The following is a 23485-nucleotide window of genomic DNA, read 5'->3' as shown; positions in this document are numbered from 1 at the left end:
TCCAGGAACAGGGTTGGAGTTAAAACCAACAGGGTGATAGTTCTCCAGGAACAGGGTTGGAGTTAAAACCTACAGGACGGTAGTTCTCCAGGAACAGGGTAGGAATTAAAACCTACAGGATGGTAGTTCTCCAGGAACAGGGTTGGAGTTAAAACCTACAGGATGGTAGTTCTCCAGGAACAGGGTTGGAGTTAAAACCTACAGGACTGTAACTCTTCAGGAACAGGGTTGGAGTTAAAACCTACTGGACTGTAACTCTCCAGGAACAGGGTTGGAGTTAAAACCTACAGGACTGTAACTCTCCAGGAACAGGGTTGGAGTTAAAACCTACAGGACTGTAACTCTCCAGGAACAGGGTTGGAGTTAAAACCTACTGGACTGTAACTCTCCAGGAACAGCGTTGGAGTTAAAACCTACTGGACGGTAGCTCTCCAGGAACAGGGTTGGAGTTAAACTCTACAGGACGGTATCTCTCCAGGAACAGGGTTGGAGTTAAAACCTACAGGACGGTAGCTCTCCAGGAACAGGGTTGGAGTTAAAACCTACAGGATGGTAGCTCTCCAGGAACAGGGTTGGAGTTAAAACCTACAGGATGGTAGTTCTCCAGGAACAGGGTTGGAGTTAAAACCTACAGGATGGTAGCTCTTCAGGAACAGGGTTGGAGTTAAAACCTACAGGATGGTAGCTCTCCAGGAACAGGGTTGGAGTTAAAACCTACAGGACTGTAACTCTCCAGGAACAGGGTTGGAGTTAAAACCTACAGGATGGTAGTTCTCCAGGAACAGGGTTGGAGTTAAAACCTACAGGACTGTAACTCTCCAGGAACAGGGTTGGAGTTAAAACCTACTGGACTGTAACTCTCCAGGAACAGGGTTGGAGTTAAAACCTACTGGACTGTAACTCTCCAGGAACAGGGTTGGAGTTAAAACCTACAGGATGGTAGCTCTCCAGGAACAGGGTTGGAGTTAAAACCTACAGGACTGTAACTCTCCAGGAACAGGGCTGGAGTTAAAACCTACAGGATGGTAGTTCTCCAGGAACAGGGTTGGAGTTACTACCTACTGGACTGTAGCTCTCCAGGAACAGGGTTGGAGAGCCCTGATTTAGAAGAAGAAAACAGACGTAACCTCAAATGTTTGTTTTCAGTTTTTTAATAATGTCAACATTGTGTTTTTTGCTCATTAAAATATGTTCACTTAATTCAAAAGGACATGGAAAGAGACGAACAATAACAACAAAGGTTCCCAAAATAAACAGGGAAAATGGGAATAATATCAAAAATATTTCAGGATATTTTCAATGTTTTTGTATTGTAAAACCAAGTATTCCAGTTAAGTTGTTTTGGTAGTTTTACACACTTTAAACAGATGTAATTTTAAGTGTTAAATATTGAGGCCTAAGTATTTGTTTACACTGCCCGGTGACACTGCCTGGTCACTAAGCATGTTAGAAGAGGGAACCCTTGTCTTGACATGCCCATTTCAGTAGGTTTTAATACTTTTAAAGACATGCTCCGGTACTTTAGCGACTGCTAAGTATTTGTTAAACTTCCCACTTTGGGCTGGATGTGTCAATATGTAGTTCAAAAATGCATACTCTATTCACAGAATGACTGTCAGTTAGCCATTTAATGTGTAGTTTAAAATGAACTTTTCTCTACATTTTCCCCCCAGCAATTCAAGTTCTAGCCAATGAGCTTTAGCCACATGCCATTTGAGTGACAGCTAGCTAGATGCACACACAGCAGAACTAGAAAGAGAAATTACATGGGGCACATATCTGCACATATGCAACGTAGTACGCAGGGACCACTTTTGTCTCATGAATGCTGCTTTCAGAACTACTGGCTAAAAACTATACAAAAGTACTGGAGAATGTCTTTAAATGTAGTGGATGGAGTAGGTGTGTGTGTGTGTGTGTGTGTGTGTGTGTGTGTGTGTGTGTGTGTGTGTGTGTGTGTGTGTGTGTGTGTGTGTGTGTGTGTGTGTGTGTGTGTGTGTGTGTGTGTGTGTGTGTGTGTGTGTGTGTGTGTGTTTAGTGGGGGATACAGTACTACTGAAGCATGACAGTGACTTGATGTCTGCCTCTCTGTGCACAAGACGGGACATGCTGCCACATTATCACTGAGCTGTTTACCGCCAGAGATCTTCATACTGTAGTCGGCATTGAGATCCTCATCGGGGGCAGGCAGGTTAGCGCCAGACACATAAAAGTTACTTAGACTGTTTTCACATTTTGAGATTTGAATCTCAATACTGGTGTTTCAGCATATTCTAGTTTGGTGTACAACTTTTTTCCAAATACAAGTCCTCAATGTCCCTCGTCCCAGACAGAGCCCATATAAAACCTTCAACTATATGCTACGCTTGGACTTTTCATAGTCTGCTTGGCTGCAAGTGAGCAAGACGGGGGACCCTTGTTTTCCAAAGACCAGTTAATGGTGCACAACAAAGCACCATAGAGGCTAATTCTGCCTGAGGGAAATCCACAAGCATCTATCTCTGAGGCTAGGCTAAACTAGGCTAGGCTAACAAGTGCGTTCTTGTGAATTGCGGTTTACTGAAATACCTGTGTTCCTTCTTGGGGACATAAACAATGAATAAAGCCTTTAGAAATGAACAGTTTATTTTTCCCCCTTCTCCTCTCTGTGGTAATCATGTGTGTGTGGTTGATCTGAGGCAGGCTCAGGGGATGTTTGATGTTCGCTGCAGCACAGAAACAAATGTTAAGGTTTCAGCTAACTGAAACTGTTTATCAGTGCTTTTTGTGTGGGGAGCGGGGGTGTTGAGGGTCAGAGAATGGAGAGGGGATTTAGTAAGTCTGCCCAGACCTACAGCTGCTTAGACTGTCTGACATTCGTAGGGTAAAGCCTTTGATTGACTTCGATGGTACAAACGAGTTTTAATCTTCAAAGATTTTAATCTGGGGTTTAATCTGTCTGTTAAATCACAAGCAGTTGGGGGGGATGGGTGGTAACAGTCACGTACTTACAGAAAAACAACAACAGCAAGAGTATAAAAACATTTACAAACACAACAGAAAAATGACAATTTCACTAAGCAATAGAGCCGAAACAAAGCATGGTAAATGTCAGCCACCTTGCTTTTCAATTACTGAAAACAGTTCTCTTCATTTGGTGACTCGGATGTCATTCACAGCAAGCACCACTGGAGTAGTGCTGAGGTGCTACGGAGCAAAATAATTGCTTCTACTCTTTTTACATAGTTCAGTTATCACAAGGGGTGCACAGCAATACACCCCCATTTCAGTGCAGAGCCCATTTTAGAGTAGACACAGCAGGGATTAGGTCACTATGACCCTGTTGTCTCTCTGCCTGGCCCAGCCTCGCTTGACCTTTGACTTGCTGTGGAGAGTGGGAGCACTCAGTAGCGAGCCGCGGGGCGCCAGTCCAGCAATGTGATTGTAGAAACAAAGCAGGAGGTGTGGAAATAAGAATAAAGGCACTTTAAAAGGCTACCTTATTTTCAAATAATAATTTCAAACATATTTTAATGTCTGCACAGTTAAGTATTGGTTCCATTTCTCAATTGCTGACACATGGCTGGCCGGTCCTCTCTTTCTCCTTTACTGTCACCAACAACTCTAGCTGGTGTCTAGTTCGTGAGGGAAGGAGTAGCTAGAGGTACTTAGTCTTACCCTCTGGGTCTGAGTAGCAACAGAGATGGGTGTCAGAAATAAGAGGGCTTATGAGAGAGAGCCATGTTGTTGTACGGCGTGCAATGATCCTGTATTAGCAGCACCTCGTACTCCAGGCCGCCATTTTGAACCACAGCCGGCTCCGGCTGCTTTTGGGGCATCGCCCCCCCAATGTTGGGACCAGCCTTGACTCCCTCCAGCTCCAGCTGGGCTGGCTCACACTCCAGATCCAGGTGGCCCTTGGCCCGTTTCCTCCTTATGTAGCACACCACCCCCACAGCGGCTGCAACCAGGACTAGGAGCAGCAGGATGGCCAGAGCCGGCACCAGCATGGTGGTCAGCCTCTTGTCCTCCACCTGCCTCCCTGTGGCAGTGTGCTGCTGGGCCGCTGTGTGGGCCTCCGTGCAGACGCTGTCCCCACCGCTGAAGTCGCCAAGCGGGCTGGCGCACACTGTGTAGGTGGAGTTGGGCCGCAGCCCCCTCAGGGTGTACTCCGGGTAGGAAGCGGGCACGCTGAGCTGCATGGGACGCCGGTCGGGCCCCGACAGGTTGCGGTATGTCAGACGGATGCCACGGATGTAGGGCCGGACCTTGATGTAGCGGTGCAGGTCCAGCAGGATGGAGGAGCTGGTCACCAGGCGCGAGCTGATGTCGGGGGTGTCGGCGGTGACAGTTGCCGTGGAAATGTCATTGTTGTTGTCATTGTGGTCCTGATCAGGAGGGGGGTGGGAGTGGTGGCGGTTCTCGCAATAGGTGCCGTAGAAGCCACGAGGGCAGGTGCACTCCAGATGGCCTTGCCCGTCCAGCCGACAGGTGCCCCCATTCAAGCAGGTCTGGGAGGGGCAGAAGAAGTCCACCTCTGGGTCTTGGCTGCTGCTGCTGGGAGAGGCAGGGACGGGGAGCAGAGGCTGGCTGTCTGTCCCAGTTGAGGTGTCCTCCTCGCTGGGCCCTAGTGCAGGGATGGCTGGGGAGGTGCTAGGCAGGGTGGTGACCGGAGGGGGCATGGTGGTGCTGGTTCTGACTGTGCTAGCGGTGACCGTAGTGGTGGTGGGGCAGCCAAACTCCCTGTGCTCCAGCCTCTCCAGCACCTTCCCAGCGTTGAGGGGAGGGAAGTGGCAGCGGGTCTCCTCCGTCCTGCCCAGAGTCACCCCCTGGTTCCTGAGCCACCCGGGGAACCAGGCCAGGGTGCACAGGCAGTTGAAAGGGTTCTCGGCCACCGTCAGCTTAGTCAGGTGAGGGAAAAGCTGTGCGAACCCGTCGGGCAAGCCCTGCAGACTCAGGTTGCTGATGTCCAGCTCCTGAAGTTCGCTCAGGTTTTTCAGGTCCTCCAGCTTCAGTGGGCCCATGGGGTTCCCGGACAGGCTCAGGTAGATAAGGCCCCGGGCCTCCCTCAGCGCCAGGGGGAAGGAGCCCAGCTCGTTGCCAGAGATGTCCAGTTCGTGGAGGTTCCCCAGGCTGGCCATCAGGTCCTCGTTCAGGCTTTCAAGGCCCAGGCCGGCCAGCTTCAGAGACTCCAGATTGGGCATCTGGAGGTCGGCTGACCCCAGGGATGGGAGGGTGTTGAAGCGGAGGTCCAGCAGCAGCAGTCTGGGCATGGCTAGGGTGGGGAGCGAGGTGAGCTGGTTTCCCTGCAGCTTGAGCTCCAGCAGCTGCTCCAGGCCGTGGAAGGCGGCAGGGTGTATAGTCCGGATGTGGTTGCTGTAGAGGTACAGCCTCTCCAGTAGGGCCATGCCTGCAAAGCTCTCCTCTGACAGATAGGTGATCTGGTTTGCTGAGAGGTCCAAGTTCCTCAGTGAAGTCAGAGGCTCAAAAACCCGGTCGGGCAGTACCGTGACTTTGTTCTGACTCAGATCCAGCATCTCCAGGCTCTCCATCCCCACAAAGTCTTCCTCCGCCAGGGTCTCGATGCCGTTGGCGAAGAGGTAGAGGTTCTTGGTGGGTTCCGGGACGCCGTGGGGCATGGTGGCAGAGCGGCGCTGGAAACAGAAGATGGATTCTGGGGTGGAGCAGGTGCAGTCCTGGGGACAGTCGCTGGCCAGAGTCCTGCCGGGGAGCCGGAGCAAGAGGAGAAGGAGGAAGGGCGTCAGCGGAGGGAGGAAGAAGGCCTTCATGGTGCCACTGGAGTCACTCTCTCTCCTCTCTCAGCCTGAAATGACAGATCAAGGACAAGGTCAGCTATAGAAAGAGATGCTTTAAACGCAGTGCCACTGAGTAATAGAATACACAGACAGAGACAAGTCTTATCTTTGTCATGTCTTGCTGGAAACTGTGAAGGACATGGGAAAGGAAGGCAAGGTGTTGAGGTGTTGAACATAGAGACAACCTAGAGGTGTAGAACATGGAGACAACCTAGAGGTGTGGGACATAGAGACAGCCTAGAGGTGTAGAACATGGAGACAACCTAGAATTATAGGACATAACGACAACCTAGCGATGTAGGACATAGAGACAGCCTAGAGGTGTAGAACATAGAGACAACCTAGAATTATAGGACATAAAGACAACCTAGCGATGTAGGACATAGAGACAGCCTAGAGGTGTAGGACATAGAGACAGCCTAGAGGTGTAGAACATAGAGACAACCTAGAATTATAGGACATAAAGACAACCTAGAGATGTAGGACATAGAGACAGCCTAGAGGTGTGGGACATAGAGACAGCCTAGAGGTGTGGGACATAGAGACAGCCTAGAGGTGTGGGACATAGAGACAACCTAGAGGTGTGGGACATAGAGACAGCCTAGAGGTGTGGGACATAGAGACAGCCTAGAGGTGTGGGACATAGAGACAGCCTAGAGGTGTGGGACATAGAGACAGCCTAGAGGTGTGGGACATAGAGACAGCCTAGAGGTGTGGGACATAGAGACAGCCTAGAGGTGTGGGACATAGAGACAGCCTAGAGGTGTGGGACATAGAGACAGCCTAGAGGTGTGGGACATAGAGACAGCCTAGAGGTGTGGGACATAGAGACAACCTAGAGGTATGGGACATAGAGACAACCTAGAAGTATAGGACATAGAGACAACCTAGAAGTGTAGGACATAGAGACAACCTAGAAGTGTAGGACATAGAGACAACCTAGAAGTGTAGGACATAGAGACAACCTAGAAGTGTAGGACATAGAGACAACCTAGAGGTGTAGGACATAGAGACAACCTAGAGGTGTAGAACATAGAGACAACCTAGAAATATAGGACATAGAGGTATAGAAGTGCTAAATTGAGATATACAGCAATTCTGTACTATAACTACCCTTCAGATCTGTATAATGTGTCACAAATCTGTATAGATCTTTATGATGTATTAGTTTCTCTTTTTTCATGTGGTTAGCACAATATGTGGGGTTATTATCGTCGTCTAGACTGAGCACACATGAAGGATCAAAGACGTGGTCTCTTGACACAGGGCTCTTCAAACAATGGGCCGTAGTACGGCAGTGACCTCAGGGCTTTGAGTCATTTTCCACTGGACTCAGGGGAAAGAAATGTCCCTTTGCTACTCTCTATCTAATGTTGCCACAGTCTGACCAAGGTGACTTGAACTTGATAGTATTGTATCAGACACTGAAGAATGGATGTGGATCATGGATGTTGTTTTCCTTTCTGAGGTATTCTCCTAGAACAGATTGTTAGTTACTGTGGTAGCAGGTTTGGTAGCTGCTTCATTAACATAAACCTTGCTATAGGTCCTTGTAGTACTTGGTGCTGTGGACTGGTAAACACGTCTGTCTGTCTGTCTGTCTGTCTGTCTGTCTGTCTGTCTGTCTGTCTGTCTGTCTGTCTGTCTGTCTGTCTGTCTGTCAGGGTCTGGACAGCCCACCCACTACCATTTACAGTTCTTCACACACTGTGGTTGAACAGGAAGCACATTTAACCATTTTCTCCATGTTTACGTCAAACTCTTTAGCCCGTGAAACCACGTTACAGACAAACGCACGAACACACACACAAATTGTTCAGATTACGATGTCTGAGGAAGGCCATGAAGCCTGTCAAGAACTCCAGTCACCCAAGCCACGGACTGTTACCATCTGGCATATGGAATCGGAGCATCGGGTCTCGGCCCAACAGGCTCCGAGACCGCTTCTACCACCAGGCCATCAGACTGTTGAACAACTGACCCTAGCTGTTTACCTGCACCTTAGAGACTGTTTACACTGACTCTCCACACGTCCAACCCTTGCACACAACTACACACCAACATACACAACCACACACATGCACACACATAGTCAACACTGCTGTTGGATTTGATACTTCTATTCAACTGCGTAAAGACACTACCCACTTTACATTTGGAACACAGTTCTACTTGATCATTACACATTCATCATCTATACTGTATATCTTATTAGATCCGTTTTATTACTATGGATACTACCTTCCTCTATGACTTATTATTTTAGATTCAACGTTTTTATTATTATTGATATAGATATTGTACTGCATTGTTGAGGGAGCTAGCGTGTTAGCATTTCACTGTACCTTTTATACCTGCTGTTAACTGTTTTATACCTGTGTTTGCTGTTTTATACCTGCTGTTTGCTGTTTTATACCTGCTGTTTTATACCTGCTGTTTTATACCTGCTGTAAGCTCTTTTATACCTGCTGTTAGCTCTTTTATACCTGCTGTTAGCTCTTTTATACCTGCTGTTAGCTCTTTTATACCTGCTGTTAGCTCTTTTATACCTGCTGTTAGCTCTTTTATACCTGCTGTTAACGGTTTCATACCTGCTGTTAACCGCTGTTAACGGTTTTATACCTGCTGTTTGCTGTTTTATACCTGCTGTTTGCTGTTTTATACCTGCTGTTTGCTGTTTTATACCTGCTGTTTTATACCTGCTGTCAGCTGTTTTATACCTGCTATTAGCTGTTTTATACCTGCTGTTTTATACCTGCTGTTAGCTGTTTTATACCTGCTGTTAACTGTTTTATACCTGCTGTTAGCTGTTTTATACCTGCTGTTAACGGTTTTATACCTGCTGTTTTATACCTGCTGTTTGCTGTTTTATACCTGCTGTTTTATACCAGCTGTTAACTGTTTTATACCTGCTGTTTGCTGTTTTATAACTGCTGTTTTATACCTGCTGTTTTATACCTGCTGTTTGCTGTTTTATACCTGCTGTTTTATACCTGCTGTTTGCTGTTTTATACCTGCTGTTAGCTCTTATACCTGCTGTTTTATACCTGCTGTAAGCGGTTTTATACCTGCTCTTAGCTCTTTTATACCTGCTGTAAGCGGTTTTATACCTGCTCTTAGCGGTTTTATACCTGCTGTTAGTACAAACAGCTCCTTGTTTCCCTCTCATTTCTCCACTTTTACAACTGTACCAAGTCTCTGTCTGTGACTGTAATTATGTGATATACGATATAGTGCATGTGTGCACATGCATCTGTGTGTGATTTAGCTTGCGGTGCTCTAAACTTGTGTCCTTATCGATATCCTGGAGCTGCTTTCCTGACAAACGCTCAGTATAAATAACCTAAAATTACAATATTGTCATTACTCAAAACTTTGGCAAACGCTCCTTACTAAACACGTCTGAGAAATACAGTAGAAACTCAGAGATGCTGAGAGAGGTGCTTTTGTATCCAAAGGGAGGATAGTGTCAGATGGGCATGTGAAGTAATTTACACCCCTGATTCACTTGAGACCCAGCATATTCAGGCCCGAGACAGAACACCTGTAAGATCACATAACTTAGACTTGAGTTGAAAGAGAGCGAGGGAAGGGAGGAAAGAAAGAGGGGGGAATGGCTGGCATATAAAGGGAAGACGAGTCACTCAAGTGAGTCATTGAAGACGTTTATCATCCTTCGTTCCGAGGATTAATCGCACGGGTTAGTGGCCTTGAGCGAGGAGAGAGTAAAATAAAGATTTTCAATCTTTCTTCATTCCTTCTGTCCTCCCCTTCTCTCTCTCTCTCTCCCTACTTCTCTCTTTCTCTCCCTCCCTACCTTTCTCTCTCTCGCTCTCTGGGCTTATAAGGACAGTGTGGGGGGTTTAATATCCGCAGTTCATGTTGGGGTGAAATACGCCAAGCTTAGTTTTATTGTACACTGCAGGGAGACTGCGACGGTGGCCATTATTTTCTCTCCCTTTAAACATGAGCCACGCAGACACAATCATCTGATTTATATTCAACTATTCCTTTTCCACCTGCAGTGTTTTCACTTTCTCTTTAACTCTGCTTTTATTTGGAAAGCAGGTTTCAACATTTAGATTGTTTTTAATGATTTAAGTTGACTGCTCGCTGTGTGAGTGGAAGTTGTAGACACCTTCAGGTTGAATTTCTTCACTTAAGGGAGTTTCTTAAGCGCTGTTTTAATGGTACTGGTTACTGTTTGGGGTACTACCTGGATTGTTCTTGTATAGTAGGGTTTGTCATGACAAATGTACACATAATACTCCCAGAGAACACTCTGTTCTGAGTTGCTTGAGGGGTTGAAAGGGTACAACACTAAAAATGTCCTAGACAATGACTGAAACTTTCCCATATTCATTTTCCTTTCTATCTCTCTCTTCCTTTCTGCCTCGCTGTCTGTCTTTACTCACTTGTAGCACTGACCCACCCGTTCAGCCAATGCACAACTTTGCTGCAACCTTGTAGCAACATTGTGAGGCAGAGATCACACTCTCCCATCTGAAAACACAACCCTGAGCTACAGAGATAGTGCCACCATGGTTACGGTAACTTCCGCCCTTACCCTTCCACTTTTTCCAAACATTGCCAGTCATTCTCAAGGTCCTCTCTCTCTCTGCTAACTCTTTGATATATGAGTCTTTTGCCTGCAGAGAGACACATTATCACGTCCTGCATTAGGTCATACTGTAGCCGCCTGCCCACACAAGTCATTATCTTATAGCTGATCACGCTGTTCAAGTTAATTACTGATTGAATTTATTCCACTTAGTCTAGTTGCTTCTGCGTCACATTGAAGAATAATCTGGTTGTTTGGTTGTGTGCCATTGCCACGTTGTTGCCAGAGTCTGGAAATCTTTTATCCACGTTTATCTGTCTGAAAAGTTGGCTCTGCTTCCTTGTCTCTCTAACGATGAATGAACCATCATCATCTTCACCTTTATCCCTCACTCTCTCTGTTCTCTCTCGTTCTAGCTCCTACTCTCAGCAGGCAACACAAGCTGTATGCGCCTGTGTGTAATAACACTGTTATAACCACTGAGCCCCACTGATGATGGACATGACATATGATGAACTTTGCAGAAGGAAACAGAGCAGGTTTTTTACATTCTTGCGGCTAGCGTTTCATTAATTCACTGGCAGCCATGCGATCTTTTCCTCCAAAAGCCGGTTTTAGTTGCGGCCGTATAAAACTACCAAAAATGCACAAGGCTTGTGCCAAGTAGATATTACGGTTGAAACGGAGCCACCGAGTACACTTGCACTGCATATCTGCAATCTGTTTTTCCTCTCTGGAGTTTCCCTGTTCTCTTTTACAGTTCTTTATTTCGCTTGTACATTTTCTTTACTGAAAAACACGGCCTCGAATGTCAAGAGTTGGAGAGGAGATGTAAGGGCTGGGAGGCAGGGGAAAGAGGAAGGAGGGGGGGGACACAAAGGCCATCAAAGTTAATTTCTAGCCCAGTATCATCCCTTCACATCACGCCACCACTGTGGTATGTATTTTCCTCCTCTTTCAGCATACCTCTCTTTTCTCTTTCCACTCTTCCTGGAAATCATAACACTTGATATGAAAAAGTTTTTTTCCCCTGTAGTTCCTTGAAACCGGATGACATTAAAGAAGAGAGGTGTAGTGGTAATATCTTGGATGCTTTCCCTGAGCTACACATTCCTATTGTTCCAAGTCATTACATGTTAAAGCCAAGGCTGGGCAGAGATGTATTGTTCTACAGCCAAATACCAATAAAGTAGCTTTAGTATTGTGCCATTGGGTCAGGTTAACAAAGTAGCCAGCAGCTAACTCACTAACAACTATCGACAGCCAACACCTGCTAACTCTGTGAGAAATACCTCTTAACTTCTGCCAACAGTGCAAAAAGTACTAACTTAGCTTTTCTTTTTGCCAACAATGCAAAAAGTACTGTGTTGGACCCAGTCAGCATTAGGTATAGACCTAGTAATTGTTTCTGGAAAATCTTGTTCAGACAGTGAAGATAGCATCTGATGGAGGTACAGTCTGCCATTTGACCACAGTGTAATGGGTAGTAGGGGTGAGGGGTCGCAGTTATCCCATGGGTTTAAACACAACACCTGGGGGAATGCATTATAATGGACTGATAATGGAATTCAGTGGATTGTAATGGATTTCTGCTCATGTAACTAACTGGTGGTCCGCCTGAACTGCACTTCAACATTACATGTGTATAGAACTTCCCTCACAGGAAAATAAAGTTCTTCTAAATTAAATAGAGTTTTCTACTAGCAGGTTCTTCACTATGACTTCATTCGGCTTATGTGTGACTTTGCTGAAGTTTCTAAAACGTGGCTTGAGTTTTTCCTTTGGTTAAGCCATAAAGTCAACAGAGAGACATGAACCCGGGCTCTTCTCATGATATACAGCCTATAAAAGTCAACAGAGAGACATGAACCCGGGCTCTTCTCATGATATACAGCCTATAATAGTCAACAGAGAGACATGAACCCGGGCTCTTCTCATGATATACAGCCTATAATAGTCAACAGAGAGACATGAACCCGGACTCTTCTCATGATATACAGCCTATAATAGTCAACAGAGAGACATGAACCCGGGCTCTTCTCATGATATACAGCCTATAATAGTCAACAGAGAGACATGAACCCGGGCTCTTCTCATGATATACAGCCTATAACAGTCAACAGAGAGACATGAACCCGGACTCTTCTCATGATATACAGCCTATAATAGTCAACAGAGAGACATGAACCCGGGCTCTTCTCATGATATACAGCCTATAATAGTCAACAGAGAGACATGAACCCGGACTCTTCTCATGATATACAGCCTATAATAGTCAACAGAGAGACATGAACCCGGGCTCTTCTCATGATATACAGCCTATAATAGTCAACAGAGAGACATGAACCCGGGCTCTTCTCATGATATACAGCCTATAATAGTCAACAGAGAGACATGAACCCGGGCTCTTCTCATGATATACAGCCTATAATAGTCAACAGAGAGACATGAACCCGGGCTCTTCTCATGATATACAGCCTATAATAGTCAACAGAGAGACATGAACCCGGGCTCTTCTCATGATATACAGCCTATAATAGTCAACAGAGAGACATGAACCCGGGCTCTTCTCATGATATACAGCCTATAATAGTCAACAGAGAGACATGAACCCGGACTCTTCTCATGATATACAGCCTATAATAGTCAACAGAGAGACATGAACCCGGGCTCTTCTCATGATATACAGCCTATAATAGTCAACAGAGAGACATGAACCCGGACTCTTCTCATGATATACAGCCTATAATAGTCAACAGAGAGACATGAACCCGGACTCTTCTCATGATATACAGCCTATAATAGTCAACAGAGAGACATGAACCCGGACTCTTCTCATGATATACAGCCTATAACAGTCAACAGAGAGACATGAACCCGGACTCTTCTCATGATATACAGCCTATAATAGTCAACAGAGAGACATGAACCCGGACTCTTCTCATGATATACAGCCTATAATAGTCAACAGAGAGACATGAACCCGGGCTCTTCTCATGATATACAGCCTATAATAGTCAACAGAGAGACATGAACCCGGGCTCTTCTCATGATATACAGCCTATAATAGTCAACAGAGAGACATGAACCCGGGCTCTTCTCATGATATACAGCCTATAATAGTCAACAGAGAGACATGAACCCGGACTCTTCTCATGATATACAGCCTATAATAGTCAACAGAGAGACATGAACCCGGGCTCTTCTCATGATATACAGCCTATAATAGTCAACAGAGAGACATGAACCCGGACTCTTCTCATGATATACAGCCTATAATAGTCAACAGAGAGACATGAACCCGGGCTCTTCTCATGATATACAGCCTATAATAGTCAACAGAGAGACATGAACCCGGGCTCTTCTCATGATATACAGCCTATAACAGTCAACAGAGAGACATGAACCCGGACTCTTCTCATGATATACAGCCTATAATAGTCAACAGAGAGACATGAACCCGGGCTCTTCTCATGATATACAGCCTATAATAGTCAACAGAGAGACATGAACCCGGACTCTTCTCATGATATACAGCCTATAATAGTCAACAGAGAGACATGAACCCGGGCTCTTCTCATGATATACAGCCTATAATAGTCAACAGAGAGACATGAACCCGGGCTCTTCTCATGATATACAGCCTATAATAAAAAGCAGGACGGCTGGTACTATTACAGGGTTGGGAAATGAAGAAGAGGTAGATGGAAAGACAGGGAAGAGTGTGGCTGGATGGATCTGCTGTGCTGGATGGCTGGATGGATCTGCTGTGCTGGATGGATATGTTGTGCTGTGTGGCTGGATGGATATGCTGTGCTGGATGGATCTGCTGTGCTGGATGGATATGCTGTGCTGTGTGGCTGGATGGATCTGCTGTGCTGGATGGATCTGCTGTGCTGTGTGGCTGGATGGATATGCTGTGCTGGATGGATCTGCTGTGCTGGATGGCTGGATGGATCTGCTGTGCTGTGTGGCTGGATGGATATGCTGTGCTGTGTGGCTGGATCGATCTGCTGTGCTGTGTGGCTGGATGGATCTGCTGTGCTGTGTGGCTGGATGGATCTGCTGTGCTGGATGGATATGCTGTGCTGTGTGGCTGGATGGATATGCTGTGCTGGATGGATCTGCTGTGCTGTGTGGCTAGATGGATCTGCTGTGCTGGATGTATCTGCTGTGCTGGATGGATATGCTGTGCTGTGTGGCTAGATGGATATGCTGTGCTGGATGGCTGGATGGATCTGCTGTGCTGTGTGGCTGGATGGATCTGCTGTGCTGGATGGATCTGCTGTGCTGTGTGGCTGGATGGATCTGCTGTGCTGGATGGATCTGTTGTGCTGGATGGATCTGTTGTGCTGGATGGATCTGTTGTGCTGGATGGATATGCTGGATGGATCTGCTGTGCTGTGTGGCTGGATGGATCTGCTGTGCTGTGTGGCTGGATGGATCTGCTGTGCTGTGTGGCTGGATGGATCTGCTGTGCTGTGTGTCTGGATGGATCTGCTGTGCTGTGTGGCTGGATGGATCTGCTGTGTGGCTTTATGGATCTGCTGTGTGGCTTTATGGATGTGCTGTGTGGCTTTATGGATCTGCTGTGCTGTGTGGCTGGATGGATCTGCTCTGTGGCTGGATGGATCTGCTGTGCTGTGTGGCTTTATGGATCTGCTGTGCTGTGTGGCTTTATGGATCTGCTGTGCTGTGTGGCTTTATGGATCTGCTGTGCTGTGTGTAGAGAAAAGAGAAAAAGGGATTGGGAAAGAATAACAGGGAATGAAGGCTGGGGAAAGGGAAACTCTAGCAACAGTTGGAGGATGGTAAAAACAGACATTTTGCAAGTTTGCCTGGCGCAATAGAATAGTCCCTAAAGTGCAATCCCCGATCATCTGGCAGACTCAATCGAACACCCAAAGTATTTAAAAGAAAAAAAATACTATTTGAACCGAGATCTGTCACAACATAGACACATACAGCAGTATGCAGTACAGAACAAACATCAGCCAATCACACCTTTCCCTGAACAGAGGGAGCCGGAGGATACAGGCGCTGGAGGATACAGGCAAGAGACGGGGGACGGGTGTAGGGGAGCAGGGCCAGAATACACAAGATCAAGGGAGCCATGCAGTATAGATGGAGGTATGAGTGTCGGGAGAGGAGGAGAGAGAGGGGAGGCCGACATGAAAGAAAGCGAGAGAGACGTAAGGAGGGGAGCTATGTAGATGAAGTTTGGAATATTTTCCAAAGAAACCCAATGTTGTGATTCTTGCTCTCTGGGGTCTATGTTTATTTTACTGTGCCTCATTCTGACCAGGGTCCAGAGAATCTGATAGCCCAGAGGGAGCCATGAGGCCGGGGCAGGCAGAGAGGGAGCCATGAGGCCGGGGCAGGCAGAGAGGGAGCCATGAGGCCGGGGCAGGCAGAGAGGGAGCCATGAGGCCCGGGGCAGGCAGAGAGGGAGCCATGAGGCCGGGGCAGGCTTAGAATATGTGGACAACTATAAATACCTAGGTGTCTGGCTAGACTGTAAACTCTCCTTCCAGACTCACATTAAGCATCTCCAATCCAAAATTAAATCTAGAATCGGCTTCCTATTTTACAACAAAGCATCCTTCACTCATGCTGCCAAACACACCCTCATAAAACTGACCATCCTACCGATCCTCGACTTCGGCGATGTCATTTACAAAATAGCCTCCAACACTCTACTCAGAAAATTGGATGCAGTCTATCACAGTGCCATCCGTTTTGTCACCAAAGCCCCATATAATACCCACCACTGCGACCTGTATGCTCTCGTTGGCTGGCCCTCGCTTCATATTCGTTGCCAAACCCACTGGCTCCAGATCGTCTATAAGTCTTTGCTAGGTAAAGCCCCGCCTTATCTCAGCTCACTGGTCACCATAGCAGCACCCACCCGTAGCAAGCGCTCCAGCAGGTATATCTCACTGGTGAACCCCAAAGTCAATTCCTGCTTTGGTCGTCTTTCCTTCCAGTTCTCTGCTGCCAATGACTGGAACGAATTGCAAAAATCTCTGAAACTGGAGACTCATATCTCCCTCACGAACTTTAAGCACCAGCTGTCAGAGCAGCTCACAGATCACTTCACCTGTACATAGCTCATCTGTAAATAGCCCATCCAACTACCTCATCCCCATACTGTATTTATTTATTTATCATGCTCCTTTGCACCCTAGTATCTCCACTTGCACATTCATCTTCTGCACATCTACCATTCCAGTGTTTAATTGCTATATTGTAATTATTTTGCCACTATGGCCTATTTATTGTGTAACTGTGTTGTTGTTTGTGTCGCACTGCTTTGCTTTATCTTGGCCAGGTCACAGTTGTAAATGACAACTTGTTCTCAACTAGCCTACCTGGTTAAATAAAGGTGAAATAAAAGGTGAAATGTTCAGAACGGTGCAGATAGAAATGTATAGAATACAGACTCCACCACCTGCCACACAGTCATGTCTGTTCCACATCTGAGCTCAAATAGTATTTCAAATACTAGAGAAAAGTCCTTAAAGTGAAAACCACGCCCACCTGGCACTCCAAAGCAAACGCTCAAAGTATTTGGAAGATTTCGGACAGTGGTTGAACCCAGGTCTGCTATCATCCTGGGAGGAATGCAGCCGTTGAGCATCAGCTTCTCTCCTCCTAGGGCTTGTCATTTCCTCTCTGCTGTCTCCACCGCTCTTTGCCTCCTCTCTGTTTAAACTTGAAACATTCCTGTGCAGCAGCTGAGTTTGAAAGGGAGCTTCCTCCGAGTCTCATCTGTCTACAAACACACACTCGGCTCTTGCAACATTAGATTAAGAGGACGTTTCCCCTTTAGGAAAGCTATACATTTCCCAAGAAAAACGGGGAAAATCTCAACAGACTAGGGACTTGACTGACTGTATGTGTGGATGGAGTAAGCACAGAATGACACAGAACACTAGAGAGGACATACATGACTAAAATGACTAAAATGACTAAATACAGTAGTACATAACAATATGTATCTCTATGGGAGTAGGGCTTTCTTTGTTCCTACTCTCATTACACAACTAGAGTTGTAACATCTGTGCTCTCTGGGTTTGAATTGGACCGTATGTATTATAAAAAGCAGATGAATGTGCGGCGCTGCCGGTGCTTCAGGCCAGGAGCTAGCCTAGCTAGGCTGTGGTAGAGGAGAGTATGCATGGCAACATCTCTGCGTAACACTGTGCAAGAAAAACATGTGGCTGAGTGCTGAAAATGTAAATAAACAGAAGAGGAGCGGAGAAATGGAAGAAGGACTTTCTTTCTCTCTCTCCCTGCTCTCTCACTCTCTGTCCCTCTTTTTCTTCTCAAGACATAGAGGTAAAAGCAAGAAAACAGGGGGAACCAAAAGGAGAGAGGGATAGAAAACAAAGGTCCAACAAGCAGGGAGAAACAGAAAGAAGGGTCGGTCCTGTCACTAGTCAGTCAAGTGGAGGCTGAGATGGGTTTAAAGGTCTAGCCTGCATGAGAGAGAGTCGTGAAGCCTCAGCAATTATAGCTTCACAGGGCCTCCCAGGCCCAGGGCCCAATGTCAAGAGCCCTTAACTCCAGCGAAAGGACAGGAGCCAGGGCCATGTGGAGAAGCTGTCACTTCTAAGATCTTAACGCTGTGTCATCTTTCCCTCATGCCCCTGGCTGCGGTTCTCTAATGGTACGGCCCTCACGCTGTCCTAGCAGGGGGCAGTCCTGGTCAAAACCATCAATCTCAGACAACGGGGGTCAATGAGAGAAAGAAAGGGAGATGGAGGGAGAGAAAGAGCAGGAGAGAGAGGGGAAGATTAAACATCAGAGCCTAGTGAGAAAGGCAGGATGTGGAGGCGAAGCAGACCTGACATTCGTTAAGCGCCCGTTTGAAGGAATAAAATCTCCTGCCATCCATCAGGCTGGTAGTGAGAGCTGGGATAGCATGTTGGGATGTGGCCTGAGCAGGCCCTTTTCTTGTGGTGGGCCTGAAATATACCAGAGAGAGAGTTGTGTGCAGCAGCTTGCAAAGTTCGTTTCACGGTATTGCCGCCGTAACCCCCCCTTCACACCACTACAAAGATACTGTGGCTGCCAGAGGTTCATTGTCCCTGACAGATGTCGTAAAATCATTACCCCCTCCTTCCTTTTCTTCTCTCTATTCTCTATATTGCCAGATTAATCTTTGACTGAACTCTCTCTAAGGCTTGTTCCAGTAAAGTCAGAACGGACAGAAAGTTATTTGTGTCAGACTGAAGATTCTTCGCCAACTGTGCTTTCTCCGATGTCAAGATCCATCTCTTCTTACTACTAGGTTGCATAGCACCTTGGGAGAGAAAAGCAGTTTATAATTTACATTTGTTATTATCATTCACTGGATAACAAGCTGCAAGTGTACTTGGCATGGTCACCGAAAGCCTTGATCGTATTGCAGAAGAGGGAAAACAAGTTCTTCAATTTCTTTCTCTTCCTCCCCCGTCTCTTTCATATTAGTCTCTACCTCCTTTTCTCCATCAACAATTCCCTCTATCCATCCTCTCTCCCTCCCTCCCTCCCTCCCTCCCTCCCTCCCTCCCTCCCTCCCTCCCTCCCTCCCTCCCTCCCTCCCTCCTTCCCTCCCTCCCTGCTCCCTCCCTCCCTCCCTCCCTGCTCCCTCCCCCCTCAACCCTTATAGATTCAACGGCAAGTTAAACAAGTATGGCCAACGGTGCACAACATCATAAATACTTCAGCACATTTCTTACACAAGTACAAAATACTCTGCATTGCATTACACACGTTGCACAACGCTGTGGTTAGCATAGCTGACATTATTATACTGCATACTTCACTAACCTAGCTCCATGTTTTCATTAACTGTATACTTCACTAACCTAGCTACATGTTTTCATTGACTGTATACTTCACTAACCTAGCTATATGTTATCATTAACTGTATACTTCACTAACCTAGCTCCATGTTTTCAGTAACTGTATACTTCACTAACCTAGCTCCATGTTTTCAGTAACTGTATACTTCACTAACCTAGCTCCATGTTTTCAGTAACTGTATACTTCACTAACCTAGCTCCATGTTTTCATTGACTGCATACTTCACTAACCTAGCTCCATGTTTTCATTGACTGTATACTTCACTAACCTAGCTCCATGTTTTCATTGACTGTATACTTCACTAACCTAGCTCCATGTTTTCATTGACTGCATACTTCACTAACCTAGCTACATGTTGTCATTGACTGTATACTTCACTAACCTAGCTACATGTTTTCATTGACTGTATACTTCACTAACCTAGCTCCATGTTTTCATTGACTGCATACTTCACTAACCTAGCTCCATGTTTTCATTGACTGTATACTTCACTAACCTAGCTCCATGTTTTCATTGACTGTATACTTCACTAACCTAGCTCCATGTTTTCATTGACTGCATACTTCACTAACCTAGCTCCATGTTTTCATTGACTGCATACTTCACTAACCTAGCTCCATGTTTTCATTGACTGTATACTTCACTAACCTAGCTCCATGTTTTCATTGACTGTATACTTCACTAACCTAGCTCCATGTTTTCATTGACTGCATACTTCACTAACCTAGCTCCATGTTTTCATTGACTGTATACTTCACTAACCTAGCTCCATGTTTTCATTGACTGTATACTTCACTAACCTAGCTCCATGTTTTCATTGACTGCATACTTCACTAACCTAGCTCCATGTTTTCATTGACTGTATACTTCACTAACCTAGCTACATGTTGTCATTGACTGTATACTTCACTAACCTAGCTACATGTTTTCATTGACTGTATACTTCACTAACCTAGCTACATGTTGTCATTGGCTGTGCACCACACTTAAAGGTGGAGTTTCAGTTTACCAAACTATCCGGGGACATCAACAATAAGTGTCTTCGTGGATTGACCCGGCAGAATTCATTAACTCCCCCAGAACTCTGCTCTCTTTTCTTCTGTTCTACTTTACTCCCTCCATTTCCTCTCAATAATCCCCTTTCCTCCTTTTACCCATTTATCATTTGCTGCTCTCCGTCCTGTCTAGGGGGGCCCTGGTTTATGGGATGGCGCTGTCATGTTGAGGGACGACCCTGACTCGGTGCATTGTGGGTAACAGGGTCCAGCTGTGGTCAGGGGGAGGGGGGCACTGACAGTGGAGTTCGGATGGGTGGTGCGTGGGGGTGCTCCTGTTTCATCTCACAGGACAGCAGCTAGGGGGATGGGGGTAAGAGGAGGGGGTCACAGGGGGCAGATAGACCTCAACACCAGTGTTCCATGGCTGCTGAGGTGATCTTTTCTGATTGTTATGTATACACGTCCCTAGTGCTGTACACTGCAGTAAATCCATAGAAACTGCTTGAGCCCAATGCTAGTGGGATGCTGCACTGCTGCAGTGAATCTAACAGGGGTAACAGTGTTATACCCTGGAGGACTGATCTCTGGCTCTGTAGTAGTGGAGATCAGACTGTAATTAATGCTTTAGACTACTAGCATTGTTCCATTAGAAGACAAGGTCCCAGCATAAAAGGACTCTAGTAGCTAGGCACTCAGCATACTATCTCTCTGCCTAGTAACTCAGCATACCATCTCTCTGCCTAGTAACTCAGCATACCATCTCTCTGCCTAGTAACTCAGCATACCATCTCTCTACCTAGTAACTCAGCATACCATCTCTGCCTAGTAACTCAGCATACCATCTCTCTGCCAAGTAACTCAGCATACCATCTCTCTACCTAGTAACTCAGCATACTATCTCTCTGCCTAGTAACTCAGCATACCATCTCTCTGCCTAGTAACTCAGCATACCATCTCTCTGCCTAGTAACTCAGCATACCATCTCTCTGCCTAGTAACTCAGCATACCATCTCTCTGCCTAGTAACTCAGCATACCATCTCTCTGCCTAGTAACTCAGCATACCATCTCTCTGCCTAGTAACTCAGCATACCATCTCTCTGCCTAGTAACTCAGCATACCATCTCTCTGCCTAGTAACTCAGCATACCATCTCTCTGCCTAGTAACTCAGCATACCATCTCTCTGCCTAGTAACTCAGCATACCATCTCTGCCTAGTAACTCAGCATACCATCTCTCTGCCTAGTAACTCAGCATACCATCTCTCTGCCTAGTAACTCAGCATACCATCTCTCTGCCTAGTAACTCAGCATACAATCTCTCTCCCTAGTAACTCAGCATACCATCTCTCTGCCTAGTAACTCAGCATACCATCTCTCTGCCTAGTAACTCAGCATACAATCTCTCTGCCTAGTAACTCAGCATACCATCTCTCTACCTAGTAACTCAGCATACCATCTCTCTCCCTAGTAACTCAGCATACCATCTCTCTACCTAGTAACTCTGCATACCATCTCTCTGCCTAGTAACTCAGCATACCATCTCTCTGCCTAGTAACTCAGCATACCATCTCTCTGCCTAGTAACTCAGCATACCATCTCTCTGCCTAGTAACTCAGCATACCATCTCTCTGCCTAGTAACTCAGCATACAATCTCTCTCCCTAGTAACTCAGCATACCATCTCTCTGCCTAGTAACTCAGCATACCATCTCTCTGCCTAGTAACTCAGCATACAATCTCTCTGCCTAGTAACTCAGCATACCATCTCTCTACCTAGTAACTCAGCATACCATCTCTCTCCCTAGTAACTCAGCATACCATCTCTCTACCTAGTAACTCTGCATACCATCTCTCTGCCTAGTAACTCAGCATACCATCTCTCTGCCTAGTAACTCAGCATACCATCTCTCTGCCTAGTAACTCAGCATACAATCTCTCTGCCTAGTAACTCAGCATACAATCTCTCTCCCTAGTAACTCAGCATACCATCTCTCTGCCTAGTAACTCAGCATACCATCTCTCTGCCTAGTAACTCAGCATACAATCTCTCTGCCTAGTAACTCAGCATACCATCTCTCTCCCTAGTAACTCAGCATACCATCTCTCTACCTAGTAACTCAGCATACCATCTCTCTACCTAGTAACTCAGCATACCATCTCTCTGCCTAGTAACTCAGCATACCATCTCTCTCCCTAGTAACTCAGCATACCATCTCTCTACCTAGTAACTCAGCATACCATCTCTCTCCCTAGTAACTCAGCATACCATCTCTCTACCTAGTAACTCAGCATACCATCTCTCTGCCTAGTAACTCAGCATACCATCTCTCTGCCTAGTAACTCAGCATACAATCTCTCTCCCTAGTAACTCAGCATACCATCTCTCTGCCTAGTAACTCAGCATACCATCTCTCTGCCTAGTAACTCAGCATACAATCTCTCTGCCTAGTAACTCAGCATACCATCTCTCTCCCTAGTAACTCAGCATACCATCTCTCTCCCTAGTAACTCAGCATACCATCTCTCTACCTAGTAACTCTGCATACCATCTCTCTGCCTAGTAACTCAGCATACCATCTCTCTGCCTAGTAACTCAGCATACCATCTCTCTCCCTAGTAACTCAGCATACCATCTCTCTACCTAGTAACTCAGCATACCATCTCTCTCCCTAGTAACTCAGCATACCATCTCTCTACCTAGTAACTCAGCATACCATCTCTCTGCCTAGTAACTCAGCATACCATCTCTCTACCTAGTAACTCAGCATACCATCTCTCTCCCTAGTAACTCAGCATTGTGTGTTCCTTCAGACTCCCTAACTGGGTTAGTCTCTGTTCACCAGCACCTAACACTGTTCACCAGCACCACCAGAGATGGCTACACACCAGTAAACACTGGTCACCAGCACCACCAGAGATGGCTACACACCAGTAAACACTGGTCACCAGCACCACCAGAGATGGCTACACACCAGTAAACACTGGTCACCAGCACCACCAGAGATGGCTACACACCAGTAAACACTGTTCACCAGCACCACCAGAGATGGCTACACACCAGTAAACACTGGTCACCAGCACCACCAGAGATGGCTACACACCAGTAAACACTGGTCACCAGCACCACCAGAGATGGCTACACACCAGTAAACACTGGTCACCAGCACCACCAGAGATGGCTACACACCAGTAAACACACAATGGTTGAGAGAGCATCTGCAACACATTGGTAACTGCAATGGCTCCTCATAGCATTGCAGTTGGTGAAACCTGTCATAG

At 46.3% G+C, this 23485-nt stretch overlaps 1 protein-coding gene across 2 annotated transcripts in view; it reads right to left on the bottom strand.

Annotated features, from left to right (window-relative positions):
• Positions 1 to 1135: 1135 nt before the first annotated feature.
• LOC106601886 (vasorin) overlaps positions 1136 to 23485 on the bottom strand; it is a 56222-nt gene continuing 33872 nt past the window's right edge. Inside the window, exons 3-4 of one of the 2 annotated variants that reach the window (XM_045715648.1) lie at positions 18206 to 18326; positions 1136 to 5803 (exon numbers count right to left, since the gene is read on the bottom strand). In XM_045715648.1, coding sequence (XP_045571604.1) covers positions 3690 to 5768 — 2079 coding nt within the window. In that variant the 5' untranslated portion in view covers positions 5769 to 5803; positions 18206 to 18326 and the 3' untranslated portion in view covers positions 1136 to 3689. The remainder of the gene's footprint in view (positions 5804 to 18205; positions 18327 to 23485) is intronic. The other variant, XM_045715647.1, reaches the window with a different exon arrangement.

Source organism: Salmo salar, chromosome ssa03 (assembly GCF_905237065.1).
Source record: "Salmo salar chromosome ssa03, Ssal_v3.1, whole genome shotgun sequence".
Classification (NCBI taxonomy): Eukaryota; Metazoa; Chordata; class Actinopteri; order Salmoniformes; family Salmonidae; genus Salmo; species Salmo salar.
Note: the sequence above shows the minus strand (reverse complement) of the source record. Positions and strands in the feature narration are given on the sequence as shown.